This window comes from Drosophila virilis, chromosome 3, assembly GCF_030788295.1.
Source record: "Drosophila virilis strain 15010-1051.87 chromosome 3, Dvir_AGI_RSII-ME, whole genome shotgun sequence".
Classification (NCBI taxonomy): domain Eukaryota; kingdom Metazoa; phylum Arthropoda; class Insecta; order Diptera; family Drosophilidae; genus Drosophila; species Drosophila virilis.
The window spans coordinates 12,125,387-12,144,822 of NC_091545.1; the positions used below are offsets into that span (position 1 = coordinate 12,125,387).

General features: G+C 44.8%; 1 protein-coding gene across 2 annotated transcripts; it reads left to right on the plus strand.

Annotated features, from left to right (window-relative positions):
* Positions 1–133: 133 nt before the first annotated feature.
* On the plus strand, positions 134–17,828 carry LOC6622528 (folliculin-interacting protein 2). 2 transcript variants are annotated; one of them, XM_002047211.4, is made up of 7 exons: positions 134–1,379; positions 12,636–12,894; positions 12,973–14,058; positions 14,123–14,310; positions 14,371–16,507; positions 16,567–16,836; positions 16,902–17,828. In XM_002047211.4, exons 1-7 carry the CDS (start codon positions 1,120–1,122, stop codon positions 17,106–17,108), a joined length of 4,407 nt encoding a protein of 1,468 aa, XP_002047247.2. In that variant the 5' UTR covers positions 134–1,119; the 3' UTR covers positions 17,109–17,828. The 2 variants fall into 2 exon arrangements, with proteins under 2 accessions (XP_002047247.2, XP_070064079.1); XM_070207978.1 differs by lacking the exon at positions 134–1,379 and adding an exon at positions 10,455–10,495.
* The last annotated feature ends 1,608 nt before the right edge of the window (positions 17,829–19,436 follow it).

The following is a 19,436-nucleotide window of genomic DNA, read 5'->3' on the forward strand; positions in this document are numbered from 1 at the left end:
GTTTAAATTAAATTTAAAACTCGAATTTTATTCTCTAAATGTGATACAAGTTTGAAAATAACAGCCAATAAAATGGGATAATAACGATAAGTTTTCGATAATACCATTAACATAGTATGTTAGACTTAACAGTAACTTAAAAGTTCATTTGAGCAGCCCCAGTTCATTTGAGCAATAACAGCTCTTCAAGCATAAGTTTGACATGTAGACGCGGTGGTTCCTGTTAACGTATTAACATTAAAGAAGAATAACATTTGTTGTTGTTTTGCCGTCGGAGTAGCATGCACGTCGCGCGTCTAATGAAAAAATAATAATTTGTTTGAAAAATAAAACGACAACTAAATGCGCATACGTATATATTGCTTGTGGGTTTCAACAATATTCGGTATATATGTACATGCATCAAACAGCAAATACACATCTGATTTGTGGCGAACGTGTGTGTGTGTGTGTGTGGGCGCGCAAAATCGTTAATTATTTTGATTAAAAGTGGAGAAAATAAATGCAGAATTTGTGTATGCTTGCTTGTGAAATTGGCAGAGCCCGCCGCTTCCGTCCAACCCGCGCCGGACGACTTTCGCGCAAATAAACACAAAAATAGCAATATTCAATCCAAAGAACAGCGCGCGCGTGTGTATTTTGGCTAAGACAGGAAGAGATCATTTGCCAAAAAGAGCAAGCAGCATTCGTGCACATGTGTGTGAATGTCTGTTAAAGTTGCATGTGTGTGTGTGTGTGCATACAAGTAAATATAAATAAAAAGAAAAGTGCAAAGCGAAAGTTCAATTGTGTAAAATCTTGAGTGTGCGTCAAGCGTTTATTTAGCTTTTTTATTTGCTTGTATTGGTGCGTCTCGGACAGCGCGCGTGTTAGACAAATAACGGCACTTGCAACTGCCGCCGCCACAGCTCTCCAGACGCGAGACACATGCACAGAAACAACAGCAGCAGCAACAACAACAACAACAACAGCAACAACGCAAAGAAAAAGAGCTGCAAAACTAAAGGCAAACGGAAAAGCAAAAGGCAGAGCAATTGTTTCAAGTGAATTGCAATAATTTGTGTTGGCTGGCCAGATGTGTTTAATAAATGATTGCGATTGCGCCAGTTGTATATTATTATGGCCTTGTTGAACAAACTGTTCTTTCCGTCGGTACCAGCGCCAACCGCAGCAGCAGCACCCACGCAAGCGACGCCATCGGCAGCGCCACCGCAGTACTCTGCGCCCCAACAAACAACCCCAACAACAACGACAGCGCAAGCAACGCTAAATTATGGCCAAACAACAGTAGCGGAGGCGGCATCACGTACACACGCCTCTGCCGGCAACAATAGTTCGTCGTCCGCAAAAGCTACGCAAACGTCCAGAAATTATCTAAGGTAAGTGTTTGTCGTAGAGTGTGTTTGTATGTAAACGTACACATATGCACATACATATGAATACGTTTAAGTGTTGTTGATCGGCACGTGTCGTGATAGCTACACTCATCACGCACCCATCTCTAACGGCTGTCGCTAATGTCGCCCAGCACCTGGCATTAAGTCGTCCGTTAAAGGACGTCGAAAACAAAGGCGCACAACCCCTGTGGCTGTGAGGCAGCTGCACATGCAATCAGCGTGTGGGCAAAAAAAAAAAAAATACAAAAACAAAAGCTATGCACATGTATTGGAACGATAGCATTTCCATTGGCTTTGCCTAGCCTTTGTGACTGGCAGTTCGCGACGCTCTTTATCTCTTCCTCTTTGTGCCTCGTACGCAAATTGGCGAACGTAAATGGGGACAATAACCCAACAAACATTTTGGCAAATGTTTCGATATTTGTCACGTACGCCAAAATGCAATGCTGCGCGGCCCCATCTCTGCATATGCCTATCTATGTGTCTGTGTGTGTGTGTGTGGTCTGATATCTGTTGTGTGGTGCTGTTGGAAGTCAAAGTGCAAATCAAAGGTGCGCCCCCAGCCAACGACACTATAACCAGCCCGCGACTGCGCTGTTGCTCTCCATTCGCCCCACTAATTTCGCCTCGGCTAGTTTCGCTTCGTTTGTAGAAACGAGCTCTCAGACAGCCACTCTCGCGCTCTCTTCCGATCAACAACGTCGTTGGGGTAACGTAGGCGTCTGCATGTGTGTGTGAGTATGATTGTGTTGGCATTGGTGGCAGCGAGACGGCTGCGGCAACGGCGGACGTCAGGCGCAAATGTAAATAAAAACGAATCACATGACTTGCTAATCGGCGTTCACAGTCGCTGCCTGCTCTCGTGATTATTATGTCATACACATTTTGTTGTTGGCTTCGCCGCAATTGGGTGAGGTATGTGCATGGCTGAGTGTGTGTGTGTATAAATACCCTTAAAGCGAAGGATATTTAAAATTGGACAGATTTGTCGAGTATAGGTTTATTCTTAGACAACATAATAGAAAGATAGGGTATCTAGTCTTCGCTCCGGTGCGTCACATGCATTGCTCTGTTGTTTTGCTGTTAATTCATTTAATTATTATTTATTACTGTTTATTTACTTATATATTATATGCTGAACTGTGCGCGTTAACAATGTTGATTTTTGACGCTTGCACCCGCCGTCAACGGTTCTGATTGCGGTCTCTCTTTGTATGTTTGTATGCATATTTGTTTATTTGTTTGCTTATTGATTGTGCGTTAGTGTGAGTGTGACTCGTTCGATCAATAGCAGCAGCAGCAGCAGCCACAACAACAACAACAATCATAATAATAATAACAACAGCTATTTCGATTGTTCACTTACAATTTGCATTTCCCATTCAGTTCACAATGTGCGCGAATCGTTTGCGCAGCGATTTCTGTTAAATCGATTACCGCGATCAGCACACATGCACGCGTATGTGTGTGCGTGTGTGTGTGTGTGTGAAGGGGGCTGGGGCGGGGTGGTTTAATGGCCTAAATGCCCGATAAGGCGCGGAATATATAGCATATATCATCAGCATTTTGGCACTTTCAAGTGTGTATTGGCCAATTCGTGGCAACAGGGCAGGCGCACACACACACACACACACGCACGCTCACACATATGCGTGTGTGTGCACATGTATTTATGGCCATTACAGTCGCACTCTCTCGCACTCAGCTGTTGCTGCTCTCTCCCTTGTTCGCCATCACGTGATAAACTTTTCACTCTGCTAATTAAACGCGAGGTTTTTGCACTTTGCTAAAATGTAAACTTCAAAGCGTTGGCAGTTAAAACTCATTGAGAATTTCAGCTGCTGCTGCTGCTGCTGCTGCTTCTCCCTGCTCTGGTGGGTGGAGTATGGCATATTAACATTGTGGTAGGTCAGGTTTTGGCCGCTGTAAACCAAATAAAATTGTGTTTGCTTTTGCTGACAGTTAACGCTAATTTATTAAATTGTTTATATGGGCGACACGCTTGGGTAAATTTCCATCAACTTCGGGCGCGTGTCTGTGTGTCTATGTGTGTGTGTGTGCTTTGTTATCGTTCATTTCCATTTTGGCCTGCGACTAAATTCTTTAGTAAATGCTCCTCTTTTTTTTATCACTCACTTTATCTCGTATAGTAAGTGTGCGATCGTCATTATTATAATAATTATTATTATAAAACTGGCTAAAACTGTGTATTTACTTAGCTGGCAAATGTCTGCCATCCGGCCGGCTAACCGGCCGCTCCCCTCACACTGAATCATGGCCAAGTCGTGTCCATATTTAGACATTCGCTGACTGGCTAGCCAGCTGGTCACATGACTACACAGACCCGCATTCAATATGCGAAATTTAGGAGTTTGCGTGCGGGCAAAAAAAAAAAATATAAATAAATAAATTGGTAAAACCAAAAACAGCGGCGCATCATGTATTTGAAAAGCGTCGAAACCCCTAACCCACATAGCCAAATCATTTGACAGACACACATTCTCATAAACTTATATATGTGTGCTTAGTTTTTAGCACGTGGTTAATAATTTTCGATAAATTGATATATATATATATATATATATTATTTATTTTTGGTGGGATTTTCAATGTTTACACAGTGAGTCGCCAGCTTTCACACGAACAGATCAGCGGAGCACGTGGCCATACATATCTCTATATATGACGATGTCTATGCCCCAATTAGCACTCGATTGTGGAAATTTTATGCCAACAATCGTATTCATATACTCATATTGTGTCTGCATATGGTATTGGGGGGGATCGTGTGAAATAGTCGATTTATTTGATTGCTAATCAAAATCGGACAATGCGCCGTTGTCATCGTCTCCTTCACACATAAATAAATCAATCTACAAATGTTATAAATAATTTGGTTTCGAATCTTTTTTGTGGCTAGCCGAGTGCCAAAATTGATTGTAAATTGGAAATTCATTAAACTTGATAAGTGTGCGCGAATTGCTTTAACAAATACACACACACACACACACACACACATGGCAAGACATCAATCATTAGCGCTTCACTTCTGCCATATGCCAAATGCGAACGTAATCCCCCTGCTTATGTGGTATAAATATCGTGATTTACATGGCCCATTACGAGATCATCTAATTTGCCGCTGGGCGCCCAACTGTCTGGTCACTGCCGGACCCTTCGGCCACATATCACATTTCACACGGTGTGTATTTGTTAGGGAGTCATTTTTATTTGTTAACTTATTTTTTATTTTTGTGCACCTTGAGCCAACACATTTGCTTCGCAGCAGCCTCGTGTCTTAGTGCAAACAGTCACCCTGCCTCTATTATCAGTGGGTATATGCGCCTTAAGCGAGTGTGTGCGCGTGTGTGTGTGTGTGTGTGTGTGTGTGTGTGTGTATTTACAAGTCTCGGTCTCGCCATCAGTAAATATGAACCTATAAATGGCCTATAGATCCTTGATTGACTTAAATTATACCCCAAGCAGGCAGTCGCTGAATAAAGCGGTACCCTAAGCGGCTTAAAGCTCTTTAAAAAAATGGTAATGGGATTAGATAATTTATAACTATAATCAAAATATGTGCTTTAAAGCGGCTTAAAGTTCTATGCGAAAGCTGCGATTCAATAAGCGCTCGCGCTCTCCCTCTTATATGATTAAGAGCAGAATATGTGCTTTCAAAAGCTTCTGAAAGCTCTGACATGATTTAAAGCGTAGTATAAATAGAATATATAAATCATGGTTCGGTTTAGGCCAACTTACAGTTGCCAAATTCAGCTCTGGCTTTTCAACTAATATGGCCCAGTTGGGCCTGCTGCATTTTACAGAGTATAATCACATTTAAATGCCAACGCTGTCGACTTTGCCACTGTGGCTTCATGTGTGAAGTCTCGTGGTCTGCCAAGTCATATGAGTGAGTCGTCGCAGTTGTTGTTGTTGCTGTTGTTGTTGCTGTTGTTGTTTTAGGGGACTGATAGCTGCGTTGTCTACTGTCGTCGTCGTTGTAGTTGCTGCTGCTGCTAATTATCAGTTAACAAAATTGCTTTTGCTTTTCAACAAGCAACGTCAAATTAGACATAATGCCCAAATGTAGAAAGTGCTGCTGTCAGCTGTAAATAAAAGTGCTAAGCACCGGCCCGGCCTGGCCCGGCCCGGCCCGGCCACGTCAAGTTGTACTTCTGTTTAGACACGCATATCTCTGACATATAAATCAATTCCGACAATCAATGCGATATGTTTACATTTCGATTTGAGGAATTCGGTACTTGAAATTTGTGACTAGCGCCAACTTCAAGGAATTATAAATATTGCAATTGCACAATTCAATAAGAAATACATTTAATTCTAATAGCGAATTCGGCTTAAAAGTATTTGCTCAGATTAATTACTTGGTATTCGGTATTGTTTGTAGCCAGATGGTCTCTGGCTGCAAAGCTGATATTGTTTTGTTATTACTTTGTGTTTCGATACGAAGAAAATGTATTTCTTATCGTTAGTTTAGTTAATATATCAATGTCAACATGTGCTATTGCTCAAGAAAAATCAGAAAATGTTTTGACCCCTTTTTCAGTCATTTACAAATTGCTGTTCAGCTAAAATAACATATGCATGCTAAGCAACTGTTAACGAAAGGTTAACACTCGTATGTTATTGTGAAATATTAGAAAGAACAGGAAATGTGAGTGCTCAATAGCTCGCCTCTGTTACTTGTATGTTAGTATGTTAACATAAAGTTGCTAATGTTAGCGTACTGTTAGCGAATGCTTAGAAAGGTAAACTAGAGTTATGTGACAATTGATGCTTTTCAGAAGGCTAATGAGATATGATATGACATTTACAGCTTGCCAGATATGAAATGACATTTACATCTGGGCATGATTAATAGACTACGCTCCTTATAAGACTTTAAAAATGATCAATAGACCTTCAACAATTCTTGAAGAGTTGCCAGACTTGCGATGTTTCCATCTAGACATTCAAAGACTTTGAAAGCGTTACGAGACTTTAGATTTGTGCTTTTAAGGCTTTTCGCCAAGGCATTTAGACTTAATCAATACCCTTTCAGACTCAGGATAGTTGCATTTAGACCTTATCAACAGACTTTCGCTGCTTCTAAGACTCTTGAAGAGCGCCCAGACTTGAGATATTTACTTCTAGACATGATCAATAGACTTTCTCCGTTTTCAGCACGTTTCAACAAGTACCTAAATCATTATTCAGAAACTTTGCTTAGTTTCGTCATCTCCAAGTTGATTCATTCTGTACACAAATCCAACGTCACATGATCACAGGTAAGGTGGCAACTCCCCTCGGACGTCGCTCCCCCACCTGTGCGCACCTGCTCGTTTGCCTAACTGGTTTATGATTTCTACGCTTCTGGTTTGCGTTTCTCACTCTTTTGCTCTGTTGTCTTTTTAGTGGTTCAATTTAAGTTTTATTCATTAATCAATTGGGGGCGCGTGTCTGTAAGTGCGCGCAAGTGTGTGTGTGTGTGTGTGTGTGTGTGTGTGTGTGTGTGTGTGTGTGTGTGTGTGTGCCATTCATTGTTTGCGTTGATTTTTATTTATATTTGCTCTGTTTCAAGTGTCACTTGGCAATCAGTCGTCGTCGTCGTCGTCGTCGTCATTTGCACATTTGTTTGCCAGATACATTTCTCGTGTTATTGTGGCTATTACCTGGCCCACTCTGCATGGGGACATGACAACGTTGGCAATTACCGAAAGCAACAACAACAACAACAGCAACAGAAGCGGCAACAAAGCCTTTTGCCGATTTGCTTTGAACTTGACATTCGATTATTTGCGCACTTGAATGGGCTGTGCTTGCGGGGGTGAAGGTCAACGTTATCTTTACTTATATATGTATACAAATGCATGTATTTAAATGTGCATGTGTGTGTGTGTGTGTGTGTGTGTGCACACACAATAGGTGTATATATATATAATATACATGCTCAAAATGGGCTGCATCTCATGATAATGATAGTCAATTTGCCGTAGCTTGCAAACAAAAAGAAAAAAGGCACAGCTAGAAGTCGAGAGTGGCAGTTGTGTAGATATCCTGTAAACTGTGACAAACATTCAAATTACCTTCAATACATACATACATACATACTTACATGACTGTTAAGCTTAATGATCTTTAAATTATAATTTTATCGATATTAATCGATATGCATATGGGGTAAAATATCGGAAAGAAAGAGATTAACCCGTTTTGTGCATGGTCACACTTTTGCAAATCTGCTCAGCTCTAGCTGTTTGCAGAATCGAAGGGTTATGGCTGCACCGAGTCGGTTCCTCTTCCTGATGATGTATGCAAATAAAGTTTACCCTCATCGATGACTTTTTCGGGTCCTGTAACTATTAAAGTCGAAGTCCTCTGCCTGTTACATAAATTTGCACAATTGCAATATACTGTTGCCCATTTTTAATGGGTATAGGGTGGAAAATATAACAAAATATACCAAACGAAATTGTGCGCTGCCGACGCTGGCGTCGCTGCCGGCAGCAGCAGCAGCAGCTTGTTGTCATTTTCATTGTCGCTCGTTGGCGTTGGCAGCGACGCCATCGTCGCCATCGTTGGTTGGTTTGGTCATGTGACTTGTTGTATGGAGCAACTGGTTGTTGTTGTTGTTGCTGCTGTTGCTGCTGTTTCTGCTTTGTTGTAGTCGCTTTGGAAATCTGTTTTTATTTGCACGCTCTCTTTCACACACACACACACACACACACACACACGAGGAGAGTCCATGCTGTGTAATATGATTAACAGATGTTGCCGCTTGATTTGATTATGCCCGCCAATTGCGGCTATATATAGTGACATATACAGTTATGTATGTATATGTATGTGTGGTATATTCAAACTAAATCCAAAGGGCTAATACAGTACATAATTCAAGCTCTAGCTGATAACCAGAAGCATATCAATCAAAATTATTGTTCAGCTGCCCCTGCCCCATTGCCTTGGCCCAAAGACGTCGACGTTGACGGCGACGGTGGCGCGGGGCAGCGCGGGGCAGAGCGACGCAATCTGCTCAAGTGGCCACTGGCCCAGAGTAGCTCTCCAAACATGAATACACATACATATACACACACACGTATATGAGTTCATGTTTTTCTTTGCATGTATTTGCTTAGTAAGTATTGTTGCCTTGTTTTTCATTGTTTTTTTTTTTGTTGGTTTGTTGCTCTCTTTTGTTTTGCTTGCGTAGCTGAAAAAAGCATGTGATCCCAGCGTATGCCAAGAAGCAGAAGGCAAGATCACAGCATGAACACAAGAGCAAGAGCGAGAGCGAGAGCGAGATAGCAGTAAAAGCTGTTTCGCATGCATCTGCACCGAAGCCAAAGATACCCTTGCACAAAGCTTAAGTCAACAAAAAAAAAAAAAAAAAACAACAAACACTTGTAAATAACACGAGTAACAACAACAGCCTTGGACCTGGGTTCGATTACCCTGTGCAAGGCGGCTAATCGCATTCCGTGGAGAAGAGTGCATCGAACGACGAAGACGACCCTGAGATACCCTAGAAAATTGATTTTAATAATCGCATAGCGCGCACTTTCCAACTATCTATAATCTACAAGCACAAGAAAAAGGTCGCCAACAACTTTTTTTTCGCTGCCTTTCATTTAAACTTTAAATTTCACAATTGGCTTACGATTTATAATCTGCTGACACAACTGGAACGTACCTGATAATTGATAATTAGCCTAGGCTGGCCATAAATATGGTTTGGGTTGGGTGCGCCTTGATATAGGATCGTTTCGCATAGGAAATTTATAACCTGAACCTGGAGGTTTCTTCGTCAGATTTCCTTATTAATCTTTCAATAGAATATCTTCATTTTTTTATGAAGCTCCGAGATATCATCTAAATTTATAAATAAAAAAAAAAGTGCCAACTGATATCTAAGAGCTCTCTGTATACGATTGTCATGGCCTTAGACTGATAAGGTATATATATATATATATATTCTTTAATCAATTGGATCGCATATAATCCACCCTTTGTTATAAATAAATGAAAACCAATTGCAAAAAAAAACTCAACTGAATGAAAGTACGTAGACCCTGCTGATAAGTCCAAAATTTAGCGATCGTACGATAATTATTTGTGCACATTATTATTATTATTTTTTTTCTCTGATCGACGCCAGGTGACAGTTGACAGGTCAGTGGCAGGTCCATCGCTCAAAGCACGTAGACCGGAAGTCTATTGGCCCCCACTTTGTGGTCGGGTGCAAGGTCTAACCGTAATTGACAAGCTTTGAGCGCCAGCCGATCTCTCCCTCTCTCGCTCTAGCTAATCCATCACGAATGTCGGAAAGTCTTTGCCGTATTATATTCAACACTCACAAGATATTAACACATCACCCGACAAGACAAAATAATAATAAGTAGACGGGGCCACATGTGATGCTCTGTCAGTGCGTCGCAGCTGGACGGGAATCATGTGAGCTTGCGCTCGCTCCTCAATTGATGCCCCCGTGGCCCGTGCCCGTGCCCCAGGTGCCGTGTGCCTCATGAGGCAGTAGTTGGCCCGCGTAGTCGCAGACGTTGCCTATCTGCATAAATATATCTCTCTCTATATATATATATAAATTGACTGTGTATTTGTAAGATATAAGTGTGTGTATATATATCGATCATGCGAGTACTTGTTCGTACTCATATTCATACGGAGTGGGCAGGAGAGGAAGGGGCGAGATGGGGGGGAGGAGGGCATCGCTACTCGTTTGTTTATCGTCGTTTATTTAGTCGACACTTTTTGAACGGGACGATCCATTCCGATCCGATCCGATGCGATGCGATGCGATTCAATTCCGATTCCGATTCCGATTCCGATTCTGTTACGATTCGTAACGCCTTGAACTTCATTTGGCGTCTAGCATCGCGGCCATAAACATTGTTTTCCATTGTGAGCGCGATCATACGTGTTTTTTTCTTTTTTCTACTTCTATTTGGTCTATTTTGCAAATGCACACAGATTCGTAACGGTATCCAGTTTGTGTTAACAGTTGATAATCAATCGATATTTATCGATCTCGAGCGTCGCTTTATTGAGCATATCCGCATGCATACGGCGCCGTTTAAGCATAGGTAAGCCTCCAGCTGGAGTCCGGCCTCAATTATCAAATTGCCGGACTTTTAGGTCTTTAAGTACAAACGGGCCGACCAATGCCCGTGTGTGTGTGGATGTGGGGCGCTGGCACACACACACACACACACACACACACTCTAACATTCTCCGGCCAGACTCGTGATCCAGCCGGGCCCACTAACTAATCTATGTATGTGTACACAAAAATTTCCCCCGTCTTATCGCGTTGGCATAAAACAAAATGAAGCAATAAAACACGTCGCGCCCGCCTCCACCAGAGCAACCATCTCCTCCCCGTGCCAGCCCGCCCGTAGCTCCAGTCATAAAGCATGCACACTGAAAAATTCGTTAATTATAGCGCTAATTTAGGCAGTTGGCGTATTTTCAATTTAGCGCTACTTATTGTTAGACGAGCCATTTATAAACCCACTAAAAATAAATTAGCTCAAATCTGCGACGTTCACATTCAAGTGGATGTGACGAAATAACTGGAAACCTTAAACCAAACGTATTCCGTGTGTTAAAACACGCTTCCATTGGGCGTAAATAATCCAAAAAGTGCCCAAAGTTCAAGCCAATTAACGATAATACGAATCGGATCGATCTTATCGCTTTGCTATTCGGTAGCATCGTAAAAACCTTTGTTGGCAACCATCGAAATAAGATAAACTAAAATAAAAGCGAAAACCATTCGATGACGCGCGCGGGCATTCGGGGTGCATTCGATGGCTCGTCATGAGTAATCGTCACGTGCCGAATGATTCTATTCTATTTATAAGGCGCGCACACAAGTTACCCAAATGATCCGCTCGACAATGAATAGCGCAAAGATGTGCGCATTATACACAAATTGCCGTCGTTCGAGTACAGAGGCTGAGACTGAAGGAGAGAGAGACTGAGAGAAAGACTGAGAGTTTGAGAGAGAGACTGAATTAGAGACAGGGACAGGGACTGAGATAGAGACTGAAACTGGGTCAGGGTCTGAAGAGAGATTGAGATAGAGGCTAACACTGGGTCAGGGGCTGAGACAGGGACTGAAAGAGAGACTGAGACTGAGATAAAGCTTGAGAGAGAGAGAGAGAGAGAGAGAGAGAGAGAGAGACTGACACAGAGACTGAGACAGGGACTGAGATAGACTGATACTCAAGGAGAATCTGAGAAAGAGACTGAGATTGAGACTGAGAGAGAAACTGAGATTGAGACAGAGACGGGGACTGATATAGAGAGTGAGACAGGGTCTGAGATAAAGACTGAGAGAGAGACAGGGATAGGGATTGTAATAGGGAGATAGAGATAGAGACTGAGACAGGGACAGAGACTGAGACTGAGACTTGCAGAGAGCTAGAGATAGAAAGAGCGATTGAGATTGAGAGGGAGACTGAGAGAAAGACAGAGAGAGACAGAGACAGGCATTGAGACAGGGACAGAGAAATTGTTTATTGAAGGGGCGCATCTGAGTCACAGATCACATTGTGATCAACAGCTTGGAAATCACATGATAGCATTGAGCTCAACTTAACATCAACATCAACAAGATATTTGCATCAAATCTTAGTATTTACTTTTCCCGAACCCTAAGCTGTATTCGTAAATATTCTATTTTGAATATAAATATAATAATATTAATATTATATTATATATAATAAATTTAATGTTAAATATTTCTAATCGCATATTTTGCATATTTTGCTATACTCAAAATTTTTTTTGGCTTAAAATGAAAAAACTTTTGTTTGGCAATTCAGCTCTAAGCCTTAAACAATTTGGATTTATCTAATCATATGTATCCATCACAAATGATTAGATAAATGTTCGGCGCAGATCTAATTTAGCCCGCGACTTCTATATGAAAATATTTATGGCTAGCAATATTCTCAGTAGAACGGGCAACAAAAGATAAAAAATTGTAATATTTCATTTTTAAAAATTTGCAAATGTTATACGTGCATTGAACCAGCGACTTTACTTGTTGGGCTTGCAGCCCTGTTTAATATAAATATTTGTATAATTTATTAAAAAAATGAGCTCAAGAAGATGCACTCACCCCATCCTTATGTGGCCTGGCTTGAATTGACATTTAATTCCTGTGTTTCTCCTTCTCTCTCTCTCTCCTTCTCTCTCTCTGTTTTCGCTTTGCAGCCAATTCCCCTTCGATGCGAGCCAGGTGCGCGTCCTGCTCTACAGAGAGGACGACAGTCACGGCAGGCGTCTGCTCTTCGACTCGCATGCCCTGCAGAAGGTGACGCTGAAGGAATCCAACAGCAGCGGTAGCTCAGGCGGCAAGTTCCTCAAGAATGACAAGTACACATCGTTGCAGAATGGCAAGATTCAGGCCAAGGCACATTCCAACAACAACGGCAGCAATCTGATCGAAGTGTGCCCGGAATATGGCTACAAGGTGAGCGGCTGCCTTCCAATTCCAATCGGAACCCCAACTCCAGCTTCTTAGGTTAATCTCGACTCGTTTCTTGTGCAGCACAATCGTCCGACGGGCGCGGATATTACGCCCATTGGCGAGATGGTCTTCGGCTCGCTGGCCATGTCCTTCTGCGGCACCGCGCTCAAGGTGCACTGGCTGCCGCAGCCGGCGCGCATACTCTGCTCCCAGGTGTACCTGACGCCTCATGGCAATGGCAGCGTGGGCACGGGAACGGGAGCCGGCGGCACGGGCAGCCACTCGCCCTATTCCACGCTCTCGATGAACAGTCTGACGCCGCGCAGTTCGATTTGCAGCGAGCACGGCTCCATGGACGGGCTGTCCATGAACTCCTTCTCTATGCCGTTCAGCGTCAGCGTCGGCAGGCACATGAGTCTGACGCCGCCGCTGGATGTGCCGACGCCGGCGCCGGCGCCGGATCAACAATCGCTGTCCATTGCGGACAGCGGGCCGCGCTTCTCCTCCACGTACAGCAATGCCACCGATTCGGGCTACTCGGCCAGCGCCAGCGGCAGCGGAAGTGGGAGTGGCACCGGCGGCGCCTATTCCAGCGGGGATCAGTGGTCGTATCAGTATTCCACGCGCAGCAGCTTCGGCAGCGTGCTCTCCGACCAGTCGGAGGCCATGCGCAAGCTCAGCCTGGACGATTGGGCCTTCTATGCCAGCTCGCCGCATCTGGATGAGTTCGCCAGCGATGGCTGCCTGCAGCGCCGAATCTCGCGCAATCTGCGCACCTCCTTCGAGTACGAGCATTCCAAGAACGATTTTATTGGCTTCTTCAGCGACAACTACGCCGGCAACAGTGCCCCGCCCAATGGCGGCAATCCCACTGGCGCTGGCGTCGCCACCGGCGGCAGCGAGGGAGGCGGCATGGCTCCGCCTCAGTACAGGCGCGCCAGCTACTGTGCGAACGAGTCGCGCAGCAATCCGGAGATGGGACGCCGCCAGGCGAACCTAAGACGTCGTCCGAAGCTCGGCCTGGCCGTGTGCATTACCATGAGCGAGTCCTTCGAGGAGGAAATGGAGCTCTTTTGCAGCGAGCACATTGCGCTGCTCGAGTCCATGCTGAGTCGTCTGCGGGCCAGCACGGAGCACGCTTACATCAATCACAAGAACTTTCTGCAGGTGCGTTCCCCCTGGCTGATCACATATGTCGTTTATACTATATTTTCGCCTTTTGCTCCTGCAGATCATGTTCCAGGCCTGGCAGGATGCGCAGCGTTGGTTCAGCGATCTGTTTACGGCGCCGCGCATCAAGACGCCCGTCTGGCTGAGCATCACCACGAGCGGCAGCAAGTACTCCAAGACCGTGGCCGAGCGCTTCATGAAGGAGCTGTGCGATCTGCTCTCCTTTGCGGACACCAAGGACTCCAACTTGTAAGCGTTCACTTCTTTCGTCCTTTTCCTTTGGTCTAAACTCTTGTTGTTGCCTTGCAGCTTCATTAGCACCATGCTGACGGGCATACTCACGTATCATCTGGGCTGGGTGGCCACCGTGTCGGCATTCAATAGCTCCAGCTCGCGTCGCTGCACTGCATCCGCCTCGTCGGCGGCCATTGAACGGCGCGCCAAGCTGCTGCAGGTCTCGCAGAAGCATCCGTACAATGCGCTCTGGGCACAGCTGGGCGATCTGTATGGCGCCATCGGCATGCCGCCCAAGCTGGCGCGCACCATCATCTACGGCTCGGAGAAGATGTGGGTGGACAAGCTGCTCAACGTGCTCACCTATTTCATACGCTGCAGCGAGGTGCGACGCGCCGCCAAGCGGGAGGACTTCAACAAGCAGCTCATCAACGAACTGGTCATCAGCCAGAGCGGCCAGGAGCGGCACAAGAGTCCGCCCGCCATGCGGCGACGTACTGCGGCAGCTGGCCTTGGCCTCAGCCGCACCACAACCTGCAAGCAGAATCTGAATGCCATTGTGGACGATGCGGAGCAGGACGAACTGAGCAGCGGGGATGAGGAGCTGGAGGAGCTGGAGCTAGAGCAGCAGCAGCAGGAGGAGGATGCCAAGTTGATTGGCACACTGAAGAAGAACGAGATTCCCACGGTGCTGGCATTCCGCGACTCGCACTTTGTGCAGCAGGAGCTGCGCATTGGCAACTACCTCATGGACACGGGCATCGAGAAGAAGACGCTGCTGGCGCGCCAGGCCCAAAAGTACTTTCGCACCGGCAAGGATGGGCGCATACGTTTGACTGTGACCACGCCGGAGAACGTAGAGTTGTGCATGGAGGAGGACTCGAATGCCGGCTCTGTCGGCACCGGCGGCAGCATTGATGACGGCGCCATCGAAGCCCTCGAGTTCGATGAGAGCCGAACAGCTGCAACAGCAGCAACGGAAACGGAGCAGAATCCGGCGTTGCCCTGCAAGAAGAACTTCTTCTGGAACATTGTGCCCACGACGGGTGTCAAGGAGGGCTTCAGTCTCAGCGATCTGGCCAAGCTGCAGCAGGGCGTCAAAATGATAAATCGCAAACTGGAGCGCCGCAGCAGCAGTTACTCCGTGGAGAACGAGCCCCCACCGTGCGTCGGCAACGAGTCGCTGGAACAACTGGGAGCGGATCGCCGTGTCTCGCATTTGTCGCTCTCGGATCTGATCACACAGAACAGCATGGGCAAGAGCGATCGGATGACGTGGGGCATTGAGCCCATCAAGGAGAATGTTAGTCTCGAGGAGCAAATCCACTTTGATCTCTGCCAGAAACTCATCGAACGGGAGCACGGCATCTGCCGCCAGACCTCGGCGGACAATGGCAACGGCGTTGTTTTCGTTCTGGGCGACAACGAGCCGCTGATAAATCTCAAGAAGAGCAACGAGGATCTCACCGATGACGCCAAGCCCTCAATGCTGTGCGCCCTGCACCAGCGCACCCATGACGCCAGCATGGCCAACAAGAAGCACTCGGGCATGAAGTTCAACTTTCAGCAATATCCGCAGATTGCGACGAACTACATGAAGAGCAAGAACCTGCTCATGTCCAACTATGATCTGCTGATGGACAAGGTCAGCAAACTGGAGGCCAGCGAATCCCTCAAGTCTAGTGACAGCAGCGTCACCCTGCAGCAGCAGCAGCAGCAACTGGCGGCCAGCAGCAGCTCCACAATTTCGCCAGCGGCTGTGGGCAGCGAACGCTGCATCGTGTGCAACAGCGGAGGCGCGCTCAGCGGAGGAGCCACATACCAGACGCCCTCCAATGCCACTGAACTGGAGTTTGAGACGGATGAGGTGCACTGCTACAACGAGAGCAGCAACAGCTCCAGCGCCTTGCAGCCGGTCAACTCAGCTGCCTCCATCGATACGCTGAAGTCGATGCCGGAGCCGGCGTCCACGCCCAGCTATACGCGACGGGCCCAGGCGAAGCGTGTGCCCTCCCAGCGCAGCTCCGTCTCATCGGTGGCCGCAAAGTGTGCGGCTGTCAATGAGTCGCAGCAGATGCTGAAGCTGCCCGTGCCGGGCATCAAGGAGCTGCCGCAGGAGGATGAGCCACCCGGCGACAAGCTGCGCGCCGGTTTCATTCCATCGCTGATGCTGAGCGTCAGCGATCACTACGTCTCCGACATGGTGCTCCAGGTGAGGCAAACTCGAAACTTAATAAAACCAAGTGCATGGCTAACAAATATTTCTTGCAGGGCACCTGTGCACCGCCCTTTAAGTGGGAAATGAATCTGCGCGAGGATCTGGCGCTGGCCGCACGTTCCGCCTCGCTTATCTCACAGCCGGCGGAGAATATTGCCATTGTGGCGGACATGGATAAGTGGGATGTGCGCCTAATCTCATCACAGTCACAGCAGTTCCCCTATGCAGGCGGTCAGAGTTCGCCGGTGGGCATGTCCCAGCTGGTTTCCAGCATGCTCGAGACTGTCCAGGCCATGCACGCCGGCGGCATACCCGCTTACGACGTAAGTGCTTCTCAATATAATTATATAAATTGTTTAAGCTAATCAGAATTTGTATCCAATTGCAGTGCCTGTCCTTTCTGGAGTCGAAGCTGCAGGAGATCTATATGCAATCGGAAACATTGGCTGCATTTCTGCTCGAAACGGATCCCTGCCGCCTGGGCGACATTACGACACCGCTGCAGCTCTCCGAGAATGATGTGCCGCTGCTGCTGTCCATCGCCTACATCCATACGCCCAAGATTAGTCGCAAGTGCGGCATCAGCTTCAGATGACAAACGCGTCTCGACCGGACCAATAACAATCATTGCCAAAACATAATTAAGAGCCAGTTCATCAAGCTTCATCCTCTCACGCATCATCCAAAGCGAAACAAGCGAAATACTCCAGCGAATTTTCATTTCACTGACTTTGTGATATATATATATATCTATTTATATGAATAATAGCGTGTAGTAAAAGCAGGTTACGTTAGTTAGGGCATACGGCAGCTTAACATAACAAACAATTAAACAAACAAACACTCATACTCTATAGAAGTCGCACCTGTCATCCATTATGGCATTAATATTAACATTTATAATTATATACCAAACCATCATATAACGATTTAATTTAGGGAACCCACTCATCGCAGTCACATGAAGAAGTATTGTAAATTATTTGATTTAGATTTAGTTAGCATGATTGTGTGCACGATTTAGTAGCACTCGAGGCTGCTATCGATCGATCGACCATTGTATCATGTGCTCGAGCTACTCGTAGTGTTTGCATTAGATTTAATAATTTATGACAGCAATAATCTATTAATTGATTTAATTATATTGTTCACCATACACTACGTATACGTTAGTTTATACTGAGTAAGGTAGGGGAGCATCGGGTTAGCATTCGAGGATTAACTACACGTACATAAACACATGTATACCCAAGCAATGCTTAAGGTCGCATAAAAACTATTGAAAAAAATACAAACTGTAAAATCAAAAAACAAATATTGTGCCTGCCTTTAACTGGTAAAAATGAGTCCAAAAAGCCGAATCTTCCAAAATCGGCCTTCAAAAATCTTAAAACTCGAATATCTCGTGTAAATTAAGTCCGATTTCGGAATGATATGGCTTGTTAGACTCGTACAGATCCGGACTATCGATTGGCGTCCAAAAAATCCACATTCTAAGACTTGACCAGATTTCGAAAAATAGCAAGGGGTTACATCACGTTTTTGGCTTAAAATGGGATTTCTTCCAAATTTGAAAAACTTGGATTCTATTTGATTCTATGGAGCTCCACGAGTCCGAAAATGCTAATCTTTTCAAGATCGGACTTCATTTGGCCAAGATATGGCCATTTTTAGGGTTTTTGAAAATTTTTAAAACTTGAATATCTCGTGTAAATTAAGTCAGATTTCGGAATGATATGGCTTGTTAGACTCGTACAGATCCCGACTATCGATTGGCGTCCAAAAATCCACATTCTAAGACTTGACCAGATTTCGAAAAATAGCAAGGGGTTACATCACGTTTTTAGCTTAAAATGGGATTTCTTCCAAATTTGAAAAACTTGGATTCTATTTGATTCTATGGAGCTCCACGAGTCCGAAAATGCTAATCTTTTCAAAATCGGACTTCATTTGGCCAAGATATGGCCATTTTTAGGGTTTTTGAAAATGTTTAAAACTTGAATATCTCGTGTAAATTAAGTCAGATTTTGGAATGATATGGCTTGTTAGACTCGTACAGATTCCGACTAACGATTGGCATCCAAAAATCCACATTCTTAGACTTGACCAAATTTCGAAAAATAGCAAGGGGTTGTTACATCACGCTTTTAGCTTAAAATGGGATTTCTTCCAAATTTGAAAAACTTGGATTCTATTTGATTCTATGGAGCTCCACGAGTCCGAAAATGCTAATCTTTTCAAGATCGGACTTCATTTGGCCAAGATATGGCCATTTTTAGGGTTTTTGAAAATTTTTAAAACTTGAATATCTCGTGTAAATTAAGTCAGATTTCGGAATGATATGGCTTGTTAGACTCGTACAGATCCCGACTATCGATTGGCGTCCAAAAATCCACATTCTAAGACTTGACCAGATTTCGAAAAATAGCAAGGGGTTACATCACGTTTTTAGCTTAAAATGGGATTTCTTCCAAATTTGAAAAACTTGGATTCTATTTGATTTTATGGAGCTCCACGAGTCCGAAAATGCTAATCTTTTCAAGATCGGACTACATTTGGCCAAGATATGGCCATTTTTAGGGTTTTTGAAAATGTTTAAAACTTGAATATCTCGTGTAAATTAAGTCAGATTTCGGAATGATATGGCTTGTTAGACTCGTACAGATCCCGACTATCGATTGGCGTCCAAAAATCCACATTCTAAGACTTGACCAGATTTCGAAAAATAGCAAGGGGTTAGAAAAACTTGGATTCTATTTGATTCTATGGAGCTCCACGAGTCCGAAAATGCACATCTTTTCAAAATCGGACTTCATTTGGCAAAGATATGGCCATTTTTTCAAGTTTTATGAATCCACAGATTTCGTTGCATGCTTTTAGGTTGCGGACTTTAAACATTTTGCTGATTACTTTCAGGCCAATC

What these genes read in the sequence shown, in the direction of transcription:
- LOC6622528 (XM_002047211.4), top strand. Translation starts at nt 1,120, where the DNA reads ATGGCCTTGTTGAACAAACTGTTCTTTCCGTCGGTACCAGCGCCAACC. An exon ending in GCCCGGAATATGGCTACAAG is followed by an intron (nt 12,895 to 12,972) that starts GTGAGCGGCTGC and finishes TTTCTTGTGCAG; the next exon opens with CACAATCGTCCGACGGGCGC. An exon ending in ATCACAAGAACTTTCTGCAG is followed by an intron (nt 14,059 to 14,122) that starts GTGCGTTCCCCC and finishes TTGCTCCTGCAG; the next exon opens with ATCATGTTCCAGGCCTGGCA.